At 45.8% G+C, this 23080-nt stretch overlaps 1 protein-coding gene across 6 annotated transcripts in view; it reads right to left on the reverse strand.

The window, feature by feature from the left end:
* The window catches only part of NEK11 (NIMA related kinase 11), a 567803-nt gene that overhangs the window by 393405 nt on the left and 151318 nt on the right, over window positions 1–23080 (reverse strand). For all 6 annotated transcript variants that reach the window (XR_003854561.1, XR_003854560.1, XM_029589337.1 and 3 more), the window contains one exon: window positions 12873–13038. Coding sequence is in view for 3 of the 6 variants with exons in the window: in XM_029589337.1 (XP_029445197.1) it covers window positions 12873–13038 (166 nt within the window). In the remaining 3 variants the exon portion in view is untranslated. The remainder of the gene's footprint in view (window positions 1–12872; window positions 13039–23080) is intronic.

Genomic DNA, 23080 nt, shown 5'->3' on the forward strand with positions numbered 1-23080 from the left:
CGGGATCTGCAGTTTTTCTTTTCAATTCACAGGTTTTCTGTTTCCTCATTTAGTCGGGGCCCCTGTTCCAAAACTGTGAACTATAATTTGTTAACCAATGTACACCACTGGTGTGACTGCATTTTCAATAAAAGCATTTCCTTTTGAGATATATTGATCAGGTCTTCATGTTTGCATTAGTTCTTGTTGCATTTGCTATTGTATGTGTGTGCTATTTACTGCGCCCTTTCCGTGTGCCTTTACTCAAGAAATATTTCTTGACATTGTTCCTGACTCTTCCCCCCTTAGAGTTTCATATCACAAACCCCTAGTTTTACAACTTCCTTTCCATTGGAAAATATTTCATTTTTGTGCATCATTATTTCCTTTCAAGTATGTGAAAGTCTATATCATACCTCCCCTGTATTTTCCACTTGAGGGAGAATAATTCTAAAATCTACTTCCAAATTTGATACACATTTCACAATTGATGAACTGGGACAGGAATAATAAAATCAAACAATAAATCACTAGGATATTTATGGATCATGGATTAAGCATCATGAAGTCTGGATCAACCAAAAACGCAGGTGAAACTATCATTTAGCATTTTTAAGCTCTATCTTCCATCCTCTCTTATTTTAGTTTATAAAATACATACCGTGTGCAAATTGTAAGGATAATAAAGAGCACTGAGGTCAAGCTCTAATAAGATAATTGTGCCACAGGGAAGACACTCTGCCTCAGTCTTCTCTCATAGTTGTAATGGTTTAATGCTAAGTAGATGTTCCACCAGGCATTATTAGCCTTCATTAATTCATGAATACATTAAATATGTACGTACATAACTCCCACTTCTGTCCTCAGCACGATCAACCAACCCCATGTGCCAGGCTCACTTTTACACAGGTTTGCAGCAAGGAGGCTAAGCCATGAATAAGGGAGGAGTGTGCATTCTCAGGTTAGCATGTGCATGTTATTTTCATCACAGCCTCACACATAAGTGCACAGACATTATAAGTGCATAAATGCTACAGTTTTTTGAGTTAGTGTACACACTAACAGAGTTCATGTGCTACTGTGGCCATTGTAGCACATGCACTAAAAAATGTAGTGCACTCATCTTTATGTGCATTTTTAGCACGCATGTTATCATTTTAGCACATACTAGGCGCTAGCTAATCCCCTTATGCCTACAGAACACACGTCCAATGTGCGGCGAAACTAATAGCGCTCATCACATGCAAATGCATGTTGATGAGGCTATTAGTAATCACCCACAAAGCAAAAAAAAAAAGCTTTTCTGTACATCCTCCTACTTAATATAGTTGCGATATTAAGTAGGAGGAAGAAAATCTTAAAACAAATTAAAAAAAAAAGTTTAAAAAAAGTGCTGCGGTGGGGTTCAGGAAACGGATGCTCAGTTAACAAGCGTCCGTTTCCTGAACCCCTGGTTGTGCGCCGATTAGGAAAACAGACGCTGATAAATTCAGTGTCCGTTTTCTAAACTGGCAGACAGCCGACCGCTTGCGGGCTCCTGTTGACAAAGAGGCACTAGGGGCGTGCAGGAGGGTACCTGGAGGCGCATTAGGAAAGCGGGAGCTGAGTGTTCAGCGCCCGCATTCAGTATATTTTATTGCATCGGCCCCTAAGTTTATTAATGATTAGTATTTTAAATAGAAGTTTAATTCAAATTAATAGCACTTTCCAGGTTTTCACTCGGCAACATGATCAAATTTAAACTAATAACTGGAAGGGGGACAATAAGTAAATCTGCAGCTCTAACACTAAACTTTCAAAAGGGAAACTTTGATAAAATGAGGAAAATAGTTAGAAAAAAACTGAAAGGTGCAGCTGCAAAGGTTAAAAGTGTTCAACAGGCATGGACATTGTTTAAAAATACAATCCTAGAGGCGCAGTCCATATGTATTCCATGCATTAAGAAAGGTGGAAGGAAGGAAGGCAAAACGATTACAGTCATGGTTAAAAGGTTAGGTAAAAGAGGCAATTTTAGCCAAATAAACATCCTTCAAAAACTGGAAGAAGGATCCATCTGAAGAAAATAGGATAAAACATATTGTCAAGTTAAGTGTAAAACATTGATAAGACAGGCGAAGAGAGAATTTGAAATGAAGTTGGCCATAGAGGCAAAAACTCATAATAAAAACTTTTTAAAATATATCCAAAGCAAGAAAACTGTGAGGGAATTGGTTGGACCATTAGATGACCGAGGGGTTAAAGGGGCTCTTAGGGAAGATAAGGCCATTGCAGAAAAACTAAATGAATTCTTTGCTTCCGTGTTTACTAATGAGGATGTTGGGGAGATACCAGTTCCGGATATGGTTTTCAGGGGTGATAAGTCAGACGAACTGAACAAAATCACTGTGAACCTGGAAGATGTAGTAGGCCAGATTGACAAACTAAAGAGTAGCAAATCACCTGGACCAGATGGTATGCATCCTAGAGTACTGAAGGAATTAAAAAATGAAATTTCTGATCTATTAGTTAAAATTTGTAACCTATCATTAAAATCATCCATTGTACCTGAAGACTGGAGGGTGGCCGATGTAACCCCAATATTTAAAAAAGGCTTCAGGGGCGATACAGGTAACTATAGACCAGTGAGCCTGACTTCAGTGCCGGGAAAAATAGTGGAAACTATTCTCAAGATCAAAATCATAGAGCATATAGAAAGACATGATTTAATGGAACACAGTCAACATGGATTTACCCAAGGGAAGTCTTGCCTAACAAATCTGCTTCATTTTTTTTGAAGGGGTTAATAAACATGTGGATAAAGGTGAACCGGTAGATGTAGTGTATTTGGATTTTCAGAAGGCGTTTGACAAAGTCCCTCATGAGAGGCTTCTACGAAAACTAAAAAGTCATGGGATAGGAGGCGATGTCCTTTCGTGGATTACAAACTGGTTAAAAGACAGGAAACAGAGAGTAGGACTAAATGGTCAATTTTCTTAGTGGAAAAGGGTAAACAGTGGAGTGCCTCAGGGATCTGTACTTGGACCGGTGCTTTTCAATATATATATAAATGATCTGGAAAGGAATACGACGAGTGAGGTTATCAAATTTGCGGATGATACAAAATTATTCAGAGTAGATAAATCACAAGCAGTCTGTGATACATTACAGGAGGACCTTGCAAGACTGGAAGATTGGGCATCCAAATGGCAAATGAAATTTAATGTGGACAAGTGCAAGGTGTTGCATATAAGGAAAAATAACCCTTGCTGTAGTTACACAATGTTAGGTTCTATATTAGGAGCTACCACCCAGGAAAAAGATCTAGGCATCATAGTGGATAATACTTTAAAATCGTCGGCTCAGTGTGCTGCAGCAGTCAAAAAAGCAAACAATATGTTAGGAATTATTAGGAAGGGAATGGTTAATAAAACGGAAAATGTCAGAATGCCTCTATATCGCTCCATGGTGAGTCTACACCTTGAATACTGTGTACAATTCTGGTCGCCACATCTCAAAAAAGATATAGTTGCGATGGAGAAGATACAGAGAAGGGCAACCAAAATGATAAAGGGGATGGAACAGCTCCCTTTTGAGGAAAGACTGAAGAGGTTAGGGCTGTTCAGCTTGGAGAAGACACGGCTGAGGGGGGATATGATAGAGGTTTTTAAGATCATGAGAGGTCTTGAACGAGTAGATGTGACTCGGTTATTTATACTTTCGAATAATAGAAGGATTAGGGGGCATTCCATGAAGTTAGCAAGTAGCACATTTAAGACTAATCGGAGAAAATTCTTTTTCACTCAATGCACAATAAAGCTCTGGAATTTGTTGCCGCCTGTCTTATACACAATTTGATATACGGAGACCGAACAGAATGGCTGAACTTATCTTTAAAATTACATGTACCACAAAAAAACTTAAGATCCGCAAATAAGGCTCTCCTCTCAATACCAACAATATGATCAGCAAGACTGAGTCAGGTGAGAGAACAAGCACTGTCGATAGCAGGATCCAAACTTTGGAACAGTTTACCAACAGAACTGAGATTAACAATCGATAAGAAAAAATTTAAGGCTGATTTAAAAACCTGGCTATTTAAACGCGCATATTTAGAAAATGAACAATAACCTACAAATATATATAAACCTTAAATGGCTAGTTACAGGTTTAAAGGAATGCTCCAAACTTTAAACTAAAGGCAGAACTGATTTTATGTTATGTTGTGTGAGTGTGATATTATATTTATGTTGGTTTTATTATTTTGTTTTAACTTTTACCCTTGAATAATACACCAAGGAATAGCCTTTTACAATTTTATTTCTACTTGCACAGCTAAAATACTTTTATATGCTTTTAAATAATTTTAGCTGTTACCTTTTATTGGACTTATTTATTGTATTTTCTCTTTGTGTAAGTTGTAAACCGCTGCGAAGGCTAACGCCAATGCGGCGGTATAGAAAAACTAATAAACTATAAACTATGTAAAAACCTAATGACAGAACAAGGATTCTTCCTATGATTTTATATTATAAATTACAAATTATGATGCTGGCATCAACTAAATAGGGGTAATCAGCTTCACCTCATTTGTAACACTCTCTTATTCAAAGAGAAAACCAGTAAAAATTATTACAGTCTTAAGTATTTTGCAATTTGCTTATTCAACATACAAGTGGCCTTTAGGTTGCAGTCATATTATAATTGCATCACTAACTACAGCTTTTCTTCACTGGTTTCATACCTTAAGAGTGAACAGCAGTCTATGATAGAATTTCCTCTGGAAAGCAAGAAGAACTGGCCAATACATTAATGTATTTTGTTAAGATAATTTTTCATTTTTCTATTATAGTTGAACATGAGCTACTGGTCAGAGTGCCAACATCACAAATATATAAACTGAATCATTAGAACAGGGGTGGGCAACTCTGATCCTGGAGAGCTACAAACAGATCTGGATTTCAGCACATCCACAATAAATATGCATGAGCTAGATCTGCATACAATGGAGACAGTGCATGCAAATATACCTCATACATATGCATTGTGGATAACATGCAAACCAGACGTATTTGTGGCACTCCAGGACCGGAGCTGCTACCCCTGCATTAGAAGATGAGCTATTGCTTTCCAAAGGATTTATTTAGGTATTGTCGAAATCAGTATTCTGAAAATGAGCGCATCATCAGCTCTAAAAAAAAAAAAAAGTGTAGCCCCTGCCCCGATCTGGAAATAGGTACAGGGGTTCCCTTGGAGGGTCATGTCCAGTACCCATCCTCCTAGGTCCTTCTTGTGTGGGGGGGGGGGAGGGAATCACTTTTTCAAGATCCTTAGGGGTAGATTTTAAAAGGGTTACGCGCATAACTTATGCGCGTAACCCTTTCAAAACCCCCTTGCGCGCACCGAGCCTATTTTGCATAGGCTAGGCGGCGCGCGCAAGCCCCGGGACACACGTAAGTCCCGGGGCTTTGCTAGGGGGCGTGTCGGGGGGCGTGTCGGGGGGCGTGTCGGGGGCAGCGCGACGTTCATGGCGTTACGGGGGCGTTATGGGGGCGTGGCTGAGGCCTCCGAAATTGCTCCCGGGCCGGGGAATCGCGCGGCGGCGGCAAATCGGCACAGGCGTAACTTTCACGATAAAGGTGGGAGGGGTGTAGATAGGGCTGGGAGGGTGGGTTAGGTAGGGGAAGGGAGGGGAAGGTGGGGGGAGGCCGAAGGAAAGTTCCCTCCGAGGCTGCTCCGATTTTGGATCGGCCTCGGAGGGAACAGGCAGCGCGCGCAGGGCTCGGCGCGCGCAAGGTGCACAAATGTGCACCCCTTTGCGCGCGCCGACCCCAGATTTTATAAGATACGTGCGGCTACGCGCGTATCTTATAAAATCCGGCGTACTTTTGTTTGCGCCTGGTGCGCAAACAAAAGTACGTGCGGGCGTACATTTATAAAATCTACCCCTTAGGATTTTTCTCTCTTCTCTAGGGCTCTTCTGCAAACCAGCTCAATCCAGCCAGGCAACACACCACACTGCACTCAAAAGCTATTGTTCAAAAATAAAGTCTATACTGGTCGCTGATAGAACGGAAAAAATCCATAATGCACGTCAAGTGTTAAAACACCACACAGTTCAGAAAAATAAGTCCATTAGCAAGAAAAATTAACTCAGTCTCTCGAAGAAGCAATCTCGATCCTTCCCTAGAGAGTTTACCTGCATACCCTGGGCAGGTAAGCTCTCTAGGGAAGGATCCTTCTTCTCTGGGATCTACCCTGGTACCTGTTCCAGATGCAGCTTTCCCTCCTTCTCTCTCACCGTTTCTCTTTCAATTTCACAGCAGATGAGTCTCCGGCTGATTCTTTTATTTAGTCAGCAACTCTTCAGGACCTTCCTTAGTCGCACACTTTTCTCTCTCCCACCAAGAACAATCCTCTTTCAACTCCAAACGTCTGAAGCACACTCTTTAGACAGATAGGGGTAGATTTTAATAGGTGCGCGTGCACATCAACATGCTGATGTTTATAACATGCACGAGCCAGCCCGCGCATGTTATAAAATCAGCGACCCGCGCGCCGGATTTTGTAATCTGCGCATGCATGTGTGCATGGCGCACACAAGGGGGGGGGGGGGGTAGATTTTTGCTTATTTCGTGTGGCGACTCATCCCGGCCTTCCCCAGTTCCCAACCACCTACTCTAACCTCCATTCCCCTTTCCCTCTTCCTCCCCACCCCCTAAATGTAGCCCACCTTCCTTTCTTTTTTTTTTTTGGTCTCTTAAGTTGCTGCTCCTCCGAATGAGAAGCAACTTGTGCATGCTGGCCACCTGCCAGCGCACGATCCCCCAGTACAGCAGCAAATGGCCGCTGTACCGGCACCTCAAGCCCCGCCCCACCCCTCCTCACTCCTTTTATTCAGCCCGGCTCTTGTGCGCATAATGAGGGTTACGCGCACGGCCAGGCCCCTTCTAAAATGTGCGCACAAGGCCCAGCCGCACAAGTAACCCCTGTTTTTACGTGCGCCGGCCATTTAAAATTTGCCCGTTTAGGAGTAGGAATTCACACCTCTCTTCCTTAAGACTGCTTATGTTCACACAGTCGGTCAAGAATTCACTCTCTGGAGCCCCAAGACCTCTTCCTATCCCTAGAGACCTGGGCCCCAGCCACCTCCACAGGACAGGAACACTTCTTCTTGGCACCCCTAGAGTAAGAGAGGGCCCTTCTCCAGGTCCTTTCCCTGTAGACGGAGAGACCCATCACAGCTCTGCTCCGTGACGAGGTGATATCTTCAGACTGAATACTGACCCTCAGAACTGTCTCTGCACTCTCGTGGCACAGAAGTTTGGTTAAATCTAAGACACCTCTCACTGAGAAGTGCCTACCACTTCTCTCTCATGGGCAGGGTCTGTTGAGACGACCGACTCTACAATAGCAAGGATTACTCCTCTAATAAGAGGCAAATTTGGGGGGTCCCTTTACACATAAACAACAATTAATAGGGACATTTTCAAAGGTCAAATTAGAGTGGAGGAGTAGTTAGGTAGTTACAGCAGCAGGCTGAGAACCAGGGGAGCCAGGGTTCAAATCCTGCTGAAGCTTCTTCTGAACTTGGGCAAGTCACTTCACCTTCCATTGCCTCAGGTACTGGATAGACCCGTTAGGGATAGATATACTAAGCTGCAATAAAGGTCTAACATGCAAAAACAGTGTTTATCACATGTAAAATGCTGTTGATAGTGCAAAATACCCATACCACAGTGAAACTTCACAATATTGATGTATTCCATTATATCTCAATATTCAAAGTGGATTACACAAAATCATTCATAATCACATCAATAGAACAGTACAAAAAAATAATGCAATCTCAGTTCATAATAAAACACAAATACTAAAAAATTTAACCATATGGCATCTTTACTGCATTGACCTTAAAATACCAGAGAACCTGAATATGTTTTAGAAAATAAAAAAGCCTTTACTTTCTTCCTGAACTGCAAATAGTTATCATCCTGTCGCACAGCTAATAGCAACATATTCCATAATGCTGGTACAGCTAAAGAAAAAGCGCGGTGAACATTTGCTTCTAATCAAAAACAACTGATCGATGGAATGGTTAACTGACTTTGACCTGAGAACCGCAAATTGCAGGCTGGCTCATGAATTCTAATCTTATCCGCAAGACAATAGTCAGTTCTAAAAAGTCAATTTATGTGCCATTGTTAGAATTTGGAACTGAATTCTCTTGTTCACTGGGAGCCAATGTAACTCTTTTCTATAAGAGGTCAAGTTGATTCCTCAAGTCAAGCCAAAGATAATTATACGAACTGCAGCGCTGTGAACCAGCTCCAAGGTTTTAATCAATATTTACCCCATAAATCCAACCCCTATTAGCTGCTTTGCATGCACACATTTTTCAAATCCATGAAAAACATATAGGGGTAGATTTTCAAAGAAGCGTGCGGGTGAACATGTGCGCGTGCTACCCGGCACGCACACATGGACGCCCGATTTTATAACATGCGCGCGCATGTTATAAAATCGGGAGTCGGCGCGCACAAGGGGTGCACAATTGCGCACCCTGCACGCACCGACGCCCGCGGCCTTCACCCGTTCCCTTCCCCTTACTCTATCCTTCCCATCTCCGAGCCCTATTCTAAAACACACACCCCCCCCCCCCGCGACCTAGAGGCAGGCCCAAGTTGCGCACGCCGGCAGCCTGCTGGCACGCGATCCTCCGACACAGCAGCAAATGGCTGCTATGCCGAAGGCCTCTGGCCCTGCCCCACCCCGGATCGCCCCGCCCTGCCCCCTCCCCACCCCTTTTTTGAAGCCCTGGGACTTAGATGCATCCCGGGGCTTTACGCGCATGCTGGGCCTTTATAAAATAGCCCAGCATACGTAGGGCTTTTAAAATCCGGTCCTTAATGCACAGGTAATTCAATGCTAATAAAATAACACAGCCTGCCAAAAATAAGAGAAGCCATATTATTTTAATGAAAATTGAGGAGGTATAGATATTTTCCAAAGGGAGCACTGGGACGCTAGCGCATGTCCTAATGCGCCCGCAGTAATATTTAGAGGGCCACGCAGCCCAAAAACCTCCACCCCCCAAAAGTAAAAATCTCCCCAACGACTTTAGGAAGACCCCCACCTACCCTACAGTTGCTTCTAGAGGCAGCTCAGCAGGGACAAAAGTAAAAAAAAATGGATGCAAAGGCGTGCAGTGATGCCCCGCCCCCTTTCCATAAACAGGTCACCCCCCAGGTTTTAAACCCCATGTGGCATTCAACTCCCCTGCTCCCTCTTCCCACTTCCATAGAAGAAATCTCTGGTTTCCAATGCCCTCCTGTTGCGACCGTCACTTCCCAACGGCTTCACTCCGCCTACCTTTCCTTTTTTGCGGCTCCTCCTGCTCTTCACGGACTCTTGGCTGCCGTGGCGTCTGCCTGCCGTCCTCTCCGGTGTCCCCGGACCGGCTTGGGCGCTGCCTCCCGCCATCTTCTACAGTTACCTTAAGGCGTGCGCGCCACACGGCCCTCATTCTTATTTCCTCATTGGCGCGTTCCTCAGGGGCGTCCCCCTGTGATGACGTCACGCTGCCCGGATATTTAAGCCTACAGTTTATTACGAGCCGTTGAGTTAGCAAGGGTGATCTTACGGATGGGATTCGCTCTCCGTACCCAGCTACTCTGCCTTCCAACTCCTATTGGACTCTTTCTGCTAACGGGGTACCCGCTCCTTGGCGGCCTCTTTTGCTTCTTTCAGGTCGCTGTCAGGTAACCAGTACTCGCTCCTCGAGGGCCCATGTTTCCTGACTCGCTGCCTGTGTTCATCTCCTCTTCTACTGGGAAGAATTCACTACAGACACCATCAGTGAGTACTACTATCATCCACTCCTCAGAGTTGTCTCCCTGGAACCAGGTACTCGCTTCCTCGAGGGCCTGCCTCCGTTCCTGCGCCAGTGCCATCTCCTATGTGGAACTGCTGTGTGAGTACTTTGCCAACGAGTCTCTCTGCTCCCTGGGATCTGGTACTCGCTCCTCGAGGGCCAGCTTTCCCTATCTCGGGGCTTCTCTATATTTGTGACTCTGTGAATGTTCTATTGTACTCACTTTCTCAGTTCTCTCCACTACAGCACTGCTACCGGAGAAACTGCTGTTCCAGCGCCCTAGGGTATACTTGCCCAGCCGGGCTACATCTTCTACTCACTACTGCCACCTCTAGTGGCTTCTCAAACTGTCTAAATAAAGAAATATCTGTGTTTGTGTGTCCAGAGCTGAGCCTGACCTGTGGCCCCTCATGGGACTTCACCCCGTGGGTGTGGTCAACTGCCACAGTGCCCAGGGGTCCACCCAAACCTCACTAATTATAACACCTCCCCAGCCACCCCCTGAACCTCTCTTACATAGAAAACTTCCCTGGTGCCTAATGAGACCCCAAGATGCCCCTGGACACCCCCCCCCCCCCACACACACACACACACAACCACCCCTTTTGGAGAAATCCTTGGTGTCTAGTGGAGCCCAGAGCGCCCTCTAGCTCCAAGCCAATCGCACCATCTTTCAAAATGTTGCTAATCAGCCTTTGCTCCATCTGCACTGAATATTCATGAGATACAGTTGCATATGCCACCTCCATTGCATGGAAATGCATCTCATGAATATTCATTGTGAAAACGCAACTGGCTTGCTGCACTCGAGGACCGGATTTGCCTATGCCTGCTACAGCTTAATGCTAATCTTTAAGAATATGGGCCTGATTCACTAAGATCAGTTTCAAAGGGTGTAGTTGCCTAACTTTGACAGTTAGATGTGTTGTGCACCCTGTCCGCGTCCGGCCCGCACACGGGCCTGCTCACCTCACTAGCTCCTTTGCAGGTCACGAGTCGGCCTCCCCAGCGGTATCCGCAAGCTCCTCCAGGCCTCGGCGACCCATGGCCGGGCCTTCCACTGCGCACCAGGCCTCACGCCGGAGTTCGGCGTCTCCACTGGCGTTGGCCACGCCCCTACACACACGCGGACCGCCCGGCCTCTTGTAGGGCCAGGAGCGGGTCCTAGCTCCACGGCGCGCCCTGATTAATCAAACGATATAAGGAAGTCCCTGCCTGCACTTCCTTGCCTTGGCAATCAGGTCGGCACTGTAAGTGTACTAGTTTGCCTCTGCATTCACAATCTTGTTCCAGTCTTGTTCCAGCATCCTACTGTTCCAGCCTTCCAGTGTCCTACTGTTCCAGCGTCCTTCTGTTCCAGCATCTGTCTGTCCTGTCTCCCCAGATAGTACCCTTGGACTTTCTCTCTGGTACTGACCTCGGCCTGCTCCTTGACCATTCTGTCCGCTGCCCGGATCCTGACTGCTGCACAAGGCATTGTGACCTCATCTGACCTCCGGAACCTGACCCCTGCCTCGTTTACTACTTCTCGGACTGATCCTCGGATTCTGATCTCGGCTGCCATTGACCACGTCTCCTGATTCTGGCTTTGTCCCTTGCCTTCTCATCGCCTACGCTGTTCTGGTCTTCCTTGCTCCTCCAGACCTACAGCCTAGAGTCCGACCACGCTTCCTTGCTGTCCGTGGGCACGCCTGTCTACTCCCTCTCCAGGAGACCCTGTGAGGCCCACCTAAGTCCAAGAGGCCCGGGTCCCTACGGGCTTCCAGTGGTGAAGCTCATCCTAGCCTCTGTCTCCTCCAGTGCTCCACCCCCTGGGGCAGGAGCTTCCTGGTCCCTACCAGGGAGCCGTCCTCCACTGCTCCAGGACAAGGGTCCACCTCCAAGCGCAACAAGATGCCCAAATTGGCACCTTTGAAAACTGATTAGGACCAAATTCGCAAATTTAGGCACCTAAAATATGGGTAGGATCAGGTCAAGAGAAATAAGTTATGCGTCTAGTGCTGATTTTCACTAAATATAGGCGAATAAATAGTAGGTCTAAATTTAGCAATCTCAGTTATACATTACAGTTACGTTAATTTTCTGTTCAAAACTTAGGGCCCACAGTTTTACTGAAAATTCTCCTAAATTTAGATGCGTAAAACTAACAATTCTCTTAATTTTAGGTGCTCAGTTTTCTTTGAATATCAGTCTCTAAGCTTTTATTCCATACACAAAAAATCATGAATAAATCAGGTCCTATGTCTGAGAACCCATTTCACCTTTTATAAGGTGAAACTCAGTTTCACCTTTTTTTCATACTCAGTTTGTAAGGTGAAACTCAGTTTATAAGTTTATAAGTTTCGTACTCAGTTTATAAGGTGAAACTCAGTTTCACCTTTTGTAAAGTGAAACTGAGTACGAACATTGCCCGAACATACCCATTTCCTAGCATATAATGTCCTGGCAGGATAGGTGAATTGATAAAGATTCAACAACATGTAAATGACCAGTTCTAGAGTTCATAATTACTATTATACACTTCCCAGCGGAAGTCAACTATATTTTATTAATGTTGAGCTGTTTTGATTCACATGGGATAATGAATTATAAAATAAACAGTCTGTTTAATATAAGCGAGACAGAAATTAGGGATCCCATAAGGGGCCAATGTATATTAAGTGCCTGCATTGTTACTCACAAACAGTAATTGTATGTAAATTAGCTTGTGATTGTGTTAATGTAAAATCTATGCCAATAAGGTTATGAGATGTAAAAATATGCAACACAGCTCATTACTCTTTAGCACAGTAAAAAAAAAAAGTCTGCATGTTAAAATGTGGAAAATGAATAACATGCATTTCTACATGTATACATTACCATCTGTAGTAATATGTGCCTCATTGGCATCTTAATGCTATTAATACTTACGATAAATACTGCATTAATGCATTTTAATACCTGTAGACCATGCCTATCTAGGTTACAATAGACCTCACCCCATTAGTTGTTTAATTTTAATAGTACAATTTGCTCAAGAACATAAGTTTCAAGGTATTCTTACCTCACAGTATTCGGTAATGATGCAAAAACTTTCTTTCTCCAGAAAGCTGGCATAAAACTTTACAATGGCTGGGTGATCTAGTTTGGAGAGTAACTGGGCTTCCAGATTTGCTTGAACTGTTTCATTGGGATTTAGATCACCAACAGAAATTTCTTTCAGTACTTTGCTGTCAAATAAATACAACAAAGAATGAACAAATACAATGAGTTCAGTAAAGGTCAAAGAGTAAAGATTCTTCAATTCTTCTATTGGTATCAAAGGTCTCTATTCACTAACAGGTCTATCCAGTACCGAGCGGTAGGAAGAGCTGCATTAGTGCCTACGGCACCCGCGGTTACCGCCCGCACAGTGCAGCTCACCTACCGCTCGATCCTGAACACTAATTATATGTAAACCGCGTCCGTAATGCCTTAGTCCCGCGCAACCCATTTTACTGGATAGAACGCCTATACAGTATCCTGGGTGCGCGGGCCTAAGGCTTCACGCCACGCTGGTATCTGTCATTTCAAATGTCATTTGAAATGACAGATACCAGAAAGCGAAAAAACCAAAAGCAAAAAGTAAGTCGCTTCGCCGCTTCACTCTTCCCTCCTCCCGGAGCAAGGCTGCTTTTCGCGCCCTGCTCCGGGAGGAGGGAAGAGTGAAGCGGCGAAGCGACTTACTTCTTGCTTTTGGTTTTTTTGCTTCGCCGCTGTCAGTGTCCCCCCACTTCTCGGAGCAGGGCGCGAAAAGCAGCCTTGCTCCGGGAGGAGGGGGGGCACTGACAGCGGCGAAGCAACGGCGAAGACAGCGGCGAAGCAACGGCGAAGCGACTTTTCGTTTTTTTTTTGCTTCGCCGCTGTCAGTGTCCCCCCTCCTCTAGGAGCAGGGCGCTTTTTTTCCAAAAGCGACTTACTTTTGGGATCTGTCAAGATCCCAAAAGTAAGTCGCTTTTGGACGCCTGCCAACTTACTTTTCTGAAGCCATCATCAGGAACCCATGCGATCGTAGCTCCTCCCGACGAAGACAAAGATGGCCGCCTGCACGGGGAAAGCGTACAATTGGCCGCTGAAGACGTGACGTTGTGACGTCACGTCTTCAGCGGCCAATTGCACGCTTTCCCCGTGCAGGCGGCCATCTTCGTCGGGAGGAGCTACGATCGCATGGGTTCCTGATGATGGCTTCAGAAAAGTAAGTTGGCAGGCGTCCAAAAGCGACTTACTTTTGGGATCTTGACAGATCCCAAAAGTAAGTCGCTTTTGGAAAAAAAAAAAATTGTCGCTTTTGAAAAAAAAAAATCCAAAATTGCTTTTGGTTTTTTTTTGCTTCGCCGCTGTCTTCGCCGTTGCTTCGCCGCTGTCTTCGCCGTTGCTTCGCCGCTGTCAGTGCCCCCCCTCCTCCCGGAGCAAGGCTGCTTTTCGCGCCCTGCTCCGAGAGGAGGGGGGACACTGACAGCGGCGAAGCAAAAAAAAAACGAAAAGTCGCTTTGCCATTGCAGTCTCCGTGGCAGCCCCAGTCTGGACATCGGAGGGGGGCTGCAACGTTTTTTTCGCTTTTTTTTTTTTTTGGCTTCGGGAGCAGGGGAGCGGACTGGGGCTGCCACGGAGACCGGCACCCATGATCGCGGCCGGGGCAGGTGAGCGGGGGCTGGGGGAACGCTTGCCATCTACCCTTACCCCTGCCTCTACCGCAGGGGTCAGGGTAGGCGGTAAGTTTGCAGGTTAAACGCGCCACAAAACGGCAGGGAAAACTAGCGATAGTCGGGGCGCGGGTTACGGGATGCTAGGGAATAGCTAATTTGCTCGTTTGCATGCAATATCGAGCTAATTCGCTCGTTTGCATGCAATATACATGCCGCGGGCGGAAGGGGTTGCCCGGGGAATTTAGGACATGGTAGGAGTAGGTTAAAGGGGATTCGGGATCGCAGGAAGGGCTAATGTGGCCGGAACGTGAGTAAAAAGCGGCTTAGGAGCAGGGTAAACGCGGCCGCACTTTACAGGATAGGCCTGATAGAGCATCAAATGTATAACCGAGGCTGCTTCAGAGTCAGGGATGCATTGTCATGGACACTGACTATTCACTCACAGCAGAGGCAGGAGACGTGTTAGTAAAACAGGAACTTTTACTATTAATAGCACTATTTTAAAAAGTGCCTGTCTCTGTCAGCTTCTCTCAGTAATGCCTCATTTATTTCTTCCAGCGTCCCTTACTGAGGCAGCATTAACTTAAAATTTAACTCCCTAAAGACATGATCCCCTTTTTAAGAACTCCATAACACTAGTTAAACAATGAACCTTAGAATAATGGTTAAAATGGTACTGATCTCAGCCTTTCACATTTCCATAGACAAGCATTCATATCTCCAAACTGTTTCTCTAGATGAAGTTTAATAACAGGCTTCATTATGCATTCTGGCTGGGTGACAACTGGCATTGGAAGAGCCTTCCTCCTGCTGTTTACTGCTGTATTCTGGGAGGGAGCCAAAACAGCCTGCACACCATTAGGAGAGTAGGATTGCACTGTAGAACTTCCACGTCCTGATGTACCATTGGTCAGGTCTGTAGAAGGTTCTTTAATTAAAGTTGCTGCTATGGTCTAGCGTTTCATCCAGCTTCAGCTGAATGTTGTCTCCGGGTTTCAGGCGGAGCAAAGGGTGAGCACTGTGGCACAAACTGAAGAAGTGGGCATAGATCTGTTCAGCCTTATGATGCCAAATTCTATGCTTTTGAAAGGAAACTAAACTGGTGATTGAAATCACAACAACTTCTAAAAAGCTGGAGGAAGCTAGAGTCATTATCTACAACCTGATGAGCATGTCCAGTGAATTCGGTAAACAGTTTTCTGCATTTGAACATCTGTAATTATATTTTCACCATCTTTTGTTATTTTTCATTATGGGGTACATTTTAAAACATAGCGCACACGCGAACAAAAGTATGCCGGAATTTATAAGATACGCGCGTAGCCGCGCGTATCTTATAAAATCTGGGGTCGGCGTGCGCAAGGGGGTGCACATTTGTGCAACTTGCGCACGCCGAGCCCTCTGCGCGCTGCCCATTTCCTCCGCCTCCCCCACCTTTCCCTCCCTTCCCCTACCTAACCCCCCCCCTTTCTTTTGTGCCACACGTTACGCCTGCTCGAAGCAGGCGTAACTTTGTGCGCGCCGAGCCGGCTGCCGCGCGCCATGTTCTGGTCCGGTGGCTGGTCCAGAGGCCACGGCCACGCCCCCAGAACGCCCCCGGGCCGAAACCACACCCGTGGCACCGCCCCTGGATGACGCGCCGACCGCGCCATGCCCCTGACATGCCCACCCCAAGAAATCCCCGGGACTTGCGCGCACCGGAAGCCTATGCAATATAGGCTCGGGCATTTTAAAAGGGTTACGCGCGTATCTTATGCGCGTAACCCTTTTAGAATCCGGCCCTATATGTACAGTTATCTGTCTAAGTGGCATATCTGGCTATATTCAGCCCTTATCTGGGTAAGTACCCAGCTAGAATTTAGCTGGATAAAAAAGGGGCGTTCAGACTAACCTATCCGAATATCCAGCATATCCGACTAGGTTAGCTGGATAATGTGACACTTAACTAGATATCTTTAAAAGATATCCAGCTAAGTAGCGCTTTCAGTACACTTTGGATATGAGCAGGCTCTCAGAAAGTCATGAGCAAATGGAATTACAATTGCAATATTATAAACCTCTCATACCAAAACAGCACTGACTGACAATATTCAAACAGTAACAACCCTTCCTCTGAAAAGGCAACACAACACATAATACAGCAGACACATAATACAGCAGACCCAAGAAAAGCAATAAACCTCCTACTGAGAAAAGAGAACAAGATAGACTGCAACAGATCCTTAAAAACACATTACATGCTAGCAGAATACCTCACCTCGGTCTCAGATGTAGAATAAACAGACATGTCCCAGAGCACACTTTATAAAATTCTATGCTACAGCAGTTCCCCTACAAAGACATATCAGAGAAAGAAACAAGCATCCTAGTTCTCCAGGATTAAGGGACCATAACTCCTAGTACAAGCTGTTCCAAACAAACTAGAGGTCCAAAAGGAGCACGAGGCAGGTAAAGGGCCAAAAATACACAATCCTTCCTACATTTATAATGCAGTACTGAAACACTGTAGATGAGGCTTTTAATATTAGTGTACACATGAATCCTTTGCAATGACATCACTGCATTTCCATATCTGGAGCTATATTGGCATCCCAAGCCAAGTTCCAACTGTTTCAATATTATTGGAATCAATTATGAGTAACATTAATAAATACAAAAAAAAAATCAAACAGATTTTTAAAATAGACTGTTTCTGAAATCACAGTCTTCTATGGTATGCGACTATATAACTCATTTACAATAAAGTAGGTGCAAAGTCCGTGGGTACTTTTGTTCCTGTGTTCCCTGCCAGCCCCTTTGAAAATTAATTGGCAGGTCCAATCTGCAAGCTTACCGGGCAGTTTCAGAAATTACCCCCAAAATGCATGGAATTTTCCCTTTCAAATACCTAGTCAATATGTACGATATGGCAGTAATAGACAAACAGATAATTGTGTTCTACCTGCACACACAGGGAGGATTAGGTTTATACCATCTATGTTGGGAAGAAGTCAAGGTATGGAAGTGGGCCATCTCTTGGAACGTGATCCTGAGAGCCACATTCTTGGGGAAGGAGAACATCCTGGCAAAGTCTACATGTGGACTCAACTGAGGGAATTCTGGACCAGGAAGTAGCAAACAGAATTCTCTTTTAGTGAGGCACACCAAAGATGGATCTGTTTCTGACAGTCTTGAACAGGAAGATACCAGTCCTCTGCTCCAGGAGACAGTCAAAGACAGACTAGCTGAAAAAGCCTTCTACCTTCTTTCGAGATGAGCTTTCTGTATGCACATCCTCCAATATTACTAGTAGAAAAAAACCTTAATAAAAATCAGAAGGGACGAAGGAACTATTAGGCCAATTTTCAAAGGGTTTAAGAGCCTAATTTTGGCAGTCAGGAGCCTAAATTGGCCCTTTTGAAAATGTAATAGGGCTCAATGCCTAATTTCACTATGAGCCTAAATTTGGAAGTCTAAAAAGTGGGTGGCTACAAGGGTACATTTAGAGCATGGGGAAAAATTAGGAGCTTAGCACTGATTTTCAGCATTAGCACCTACCTTAGTATCTAAAGCTAAGCAAAATGCAGTTGTAAATTTAGGATCCAAAGTTTTGCCACTTCCACTAAGCCCTTTCTTTGGACACTTTATAGCTGGATGTTCAGACAATGCAAATGTATTTACATTTATAATCATGATGTAGTGCCAGCATGCCTCAGATGAAGCAGGATAGACGTTTGGTTGACTTGAAGTGCTGGTGCCACCCCGAAAGGGGTGACTGTGCACTTGTGACTCAGAGGGCCTGGCAGTCATGTGAGTCAGCCACAGCTCAATATCATGTGTTCCCTATGATGTACCTGGGATGTCAGCCATTCGTTCCCTGAATCGCTCATTGTTGTTGAGCCATGCAAATTCTTAATAAGTTGTGTGAGTGCTCATAGTATTGTCTAGGTAGGACCACATGGCCAAATGCTGTGAGGGGTCCACCCTGCTGATGGAGGCCTGGATTGCAAAGTACCTCATCCATGAATTAATATTCCTGGTACCTTCCTGCCCCAGTAGGTGGTGGATGCCATTTATCACCCTTCCTAGTGTCACCCTTTTTCACTATGTCCCTCAAGGAGACTAAAGAAGTCTTTATATTGCCTAGGCCATATCTGATGCCTGAGAAATTGGGGAAGCCCCTGCCACAATTGCTCTGCACTATTCTGAATGGGTAGGCCTGCCTTTGCTGCAACCAGGTTCCCAAAGTCCCAACCACAGAAGACCCCCTCAGTCCAATGAAACCAGAGGATGTGCTTTACCCACTAGAAGAGGCTCAACTGGAAGAGTATTTCCTGTTCCTACACTTGCTCTTCTCTTTGATGCCTTGCACATCTCCCTTCGCTCCTGCCAGTGGGGGTTGTATGTTACTCACCCTGAGCTGTAGTTCTTGTGAGTCAGTCATAGGTTCAATTATTGGCTCTATTGCTATCGCCAGGGGTTGTATGGTAGGTCTCAGTGCAGATTTGGGGCATAGATTCTCTTGTTTTTCCCACGTGGTAACGCTGAAGATTCCTTATCTACATCTTTTTATTGTACTGCATCCCCTGTGTGGCCATTATAGTATGCCTAGAACCTGGTGGTTTGTCCCAAGGTCCCAACCACCCTGAGGCCTGGGCATTTCCATATGGTCAACCTTGGGAGGTACCTTGAGAGGCTATGTGGCCTAGTGGGAGTGCAGGGGGACTAGCCACAAATGTCCAAGGCGGCTATATGAGGCTATTGGCCTGAGTGTCCCACAAATGCACTTGGGGGTGAGATGGGAGCTTCCCTAGATCAGGTGAGCATACCAGTTTAGTTCCCTCAAACAGATGTCTCCTATCCCAAAGGAGCTGTCCCTGGGCGTTACTTGAAAGTGACCCAGGACTGCCCAATACTGGGCTTAGGGCTATAGGAATAATGCCCCTTTGATGACTATTGCGTGGTCACTGCCTGGGGTCATCAGGATCCCTGCACCCCCTCTTCTCCTGCAGGGGTATAAACCCCAATGCAGCTCCATTCTGGCAACTCCTGTAGCTGCATAGCTCTTGTAAAAATAAAATAAAAATGCAATTAAGGGGAGGGAGGGAGGGATTTTGGGTCTGTAGGCCTACTATGTTTCAGAAGTTTTTGAGGGGGCGAGGACTTTGGGGGGAAGGGGTGTTCGACCGCCAGGGGAATTTTATATTTCTCTGAAGTGGGGGTAGGATCAGTCTGGCAGGCTTACAAGATTGCTTTTTTTATTTTTTTTAAACAATGTTGGATATCCTTTGAAAATAGATAGTTAAGGGCAAAGTTATCCAGGTATACATAACTGAATAACTTTTCAGTATCAATGGTTAGGTTTCAAAGAGAGACTGTTAGGTTTTAAAGTTATCCAGCTCCGTACAGCTGGATGACTTTATTTGGGAATATTCAGCAGGACTTTTTAGCTAGATAAGTTACCCATTTTATGTTGTTTTTCTTTTAAATTGACCTTCAAATGATCACTATAGACGGCTCATAAAGAAGGGAGGGACCTAACTAAGGTGGTGAACTGGATTAGAAACTGGTTGAGACATAGAAGACAGAGTGTGGTGGTAAATGGAATTTACTCTGAAGGAAGAAAGGTGATGATGGACTGCCTGAGAAATTGGTACTGGGACCATGTGAGAGAGCGTACAGGAAACTCCCTCAAACCATCTTAAGGGACTGGCCACAGCTATCTAGCCTGATCCTCCTTAAGGATCAGCCCCACAAGGGATTCTGGGTGAAAGGAGGCTCCCCTCACCAGCTGAAAGCCAGAGTATGCGAAGACCAGTTACCTTTCAGTTTGTTTGTACCAAGCACTGCAAGGTGAGCAGTTTTCTTTCTGTTTTGGTTTTGCACTGTAAATAAATTTGCACCTTAGGAAAGAGCCAGAGTCCGCCTCCTTATTCCTCTTGGCTGTTTCTTAAGCCATGAGTGGCCACCTTACCATGGGCCAATTCTGATCAATACCTCACAGGTCGATCCAGTAAGGCCGCGGTAGAAACAGTGCGGCAGTGTCAGGCGCACCCTTCCTCCCCGCACCCACAGTTCTCTTCACTAACTCCCCGATACTCTCCTCTAATCGCATGCAAATGCATGCCGCGGCTTTAAAGCGGTAGGGAAGGGTTATGGCCGCGTAACCCATTTTACTGTATAGGCGCTTAATACAGCGCCTATACAGTAACCAGGGTGCGACGGTACCTGTCATTTCAAATGGCATTTCAAATGGCATTTGGAATGACAGGAACCAGGAAGTGTAAAAAAACACGAAAAGTCTTTGTTGCTTCGTCGCTGTGTCTCTCCTCCCGGAGCAGGGCGCGAAAGCAGCCTTGCTCCGGGAGGAGGTGAGGCACAGCGGCGAAGACAGACGGGAGAGGAGAAAAAGCAGAGCCGAGCAAAGCAAAAGCGTGCAGCAAGCCGGCGAAATAGACCTGCGAGCAGAGGCAATAGCAGCGGTTCGGTAAGCCTGGCACCCTCCTTGATGTAGTACGTTCCGGATGCCCCCCCCCTCCCCAGCGCGCCCGCCACTACCCCTTTCATCAGCTGCATCCACTGCGACCCGGCAGTCCCGTGAGGCCTACAAAAAAAAAAAATCCCCGGCTCCCGCGCCCCCGCACTGGCCCGCCGACTAAACCCCCCCCCCCCCCCCCTCCCGATCGGGCATGTAGGCGGCGGCGACGAAAACCAAAGCAATTTTTTTTTTTTCAAAAAGCAACATCACACATTGCATAAAATAATTTCTCCAGCCTTAAAGCGACTTACTTTTGGGATCTGTCAAGTAAGTCGCAAAAGTAACTTACTTTTCTGAAGCCATCACGATCGTAGCTCAAGACGAAGATGGCCGCCTGCACGGGGGAAAGCGTGCAATTGGCCGCTGAAGACGTGAGGTCACGTCTTCAGCGGCCAATTGCACGCTTTCCCCGTGCAGGCGGCCATCTTCATCTTCGTCCGGAGGAGCTAAGATCATGTTCCTGATGGCTTCAGAAAAGTAAGTTACTTTTGCGACTTACTTTTGGGATCTTGACAGATCCCAAAAGTAAGTCGCTTTAAGGCTGGAGAAATTATTTTATGCAATGTGTGATGTCGCTTTTTGAAAAAAAAAAAATTGCTTTGGTTTTCGTCGCCGCCGCCTACATGCCCGATCGGGAGGGGGGGGGGGGTTTAGTCGGCGGGCCAGTGCGGGGGCGCGGGAGCCGGGGATTTTTTTTTTTTGTAGGCCTCACGGGACTGCCGGGTCGCAGTTGATGCAGCTGATGAAAGGGGTAGTGGCGGGCGCGCTGGGGAGGGGGGGGCATCCGGGACGTACTACATCAAGGAGGGTGCCAGGCTTACCGAACCGCTGCTATTGCCTCTGCTCGCAGGTCTATTTCGCCGGCTTGCTGCACGCTTTTGCTTTGCTCGGCTCTGCTTTTTCTCCTCTCCCGTCTGTCTTCGCCGCTGTGCCTCACCTCCTCCGGGTCGCAGTGGTAGCATGGCGCTGTGAGGGGGGCGAAAGGGTATATACCCATGAACGGATTTGAGTGGGAGCGCTCTGTGAAGCGGGACATGCCCGTGAGGGGCATAATGGGTGGATGCAGCTGATGAAAGGGGTAGTGGCGGGCACGCTGGGGAGGGGGGGGGGGGGGGCATCCGGGACGTACTACATCAAGGAAGGTGCCAGGCTTATTGTTTTATTGTGTTTGAGTATCTTAAGCGGTGTCGATGGATTTGTTACACAGTCCTAACTCCTACTAGGGGGAGGCGGTAAACTAACAGGTTAAGGCCGCGGCAAAACAGCGCGTTCCTAAGGAGATAATATCAGCGCCCGTTACAGTATCGGAGGGGAATAGCTAATTCCTTCATTATACAGCTTTTTCGTTCATTTACATGCTGGGTGCGGAAAGGGTTAGGTGTTTATTTTAGGAAGCGCTAAGGACGTGTGAAACTGGAGACTGTATGGCTGGATGGCCTTACTCGTCTGTATTGTGCGCTCCCAGCACGTTACAGACGGGCAATCTTTAACTGCACGTTACTGGATCGACCTGTCAGTAAGCAATATTTTGGGGAGGGTCGGAGGGAGGAAGGAAGGAGGGTTAGGTTTAAAGGTTTGTCTTTTTGTAGATAACACTAAGATCTGCAACAGAGTGGACACATCTGAGGGAGAAGATAAAAAGAAGACAAGAAAAGCAATCTAAAAAAACTTGGGGTAGGATCAGTTTTTGGGCAGCTAAGTTTCAGTACTAAAAAATGCAGTTATCTGGTTATCCAAGGGAGCTGTACACAATAGGAGGTGAGAATCTGATGACAAAGAAAAACCATGGGGTGATTATCTCATATGATTTTAAGGTAGTGAAACATGTAACAAGGCAGAGCTCAGAGCAGGAAAGATACTAGGGCGCATAGGGGGAAAAGGAACTTATTATGCACAGAGATTTATTTATTTTAAAATGTATATACTGCGCCATTGAAAGGTCATAGATTGAGTGGTCATAGTCCAAAAAAGGGCTACCAAAATGATGTGGGATCTGCACAAAAATCCTATAAAATGAGATTTAAGGATTTAAATATGTATACACTAGGGAAATAGGGAATCATGATATCA

Source organism: Rhinatrema bivittatum, chromosome 2, assembly GCF_901001135.1.
Source record: "Rhinatrema bivittatum chromosome 2, aRhiBiv1.1, whole genome shotgun sequence".
NCBI classification, from domain to species: domain Eukaryota; kingdom Metazoa; phylum Chordata; class Amphibia; order Gymnophiona; family Rhinatrematidae; genus Rhinatrema; species Rhinatrema bivittatum.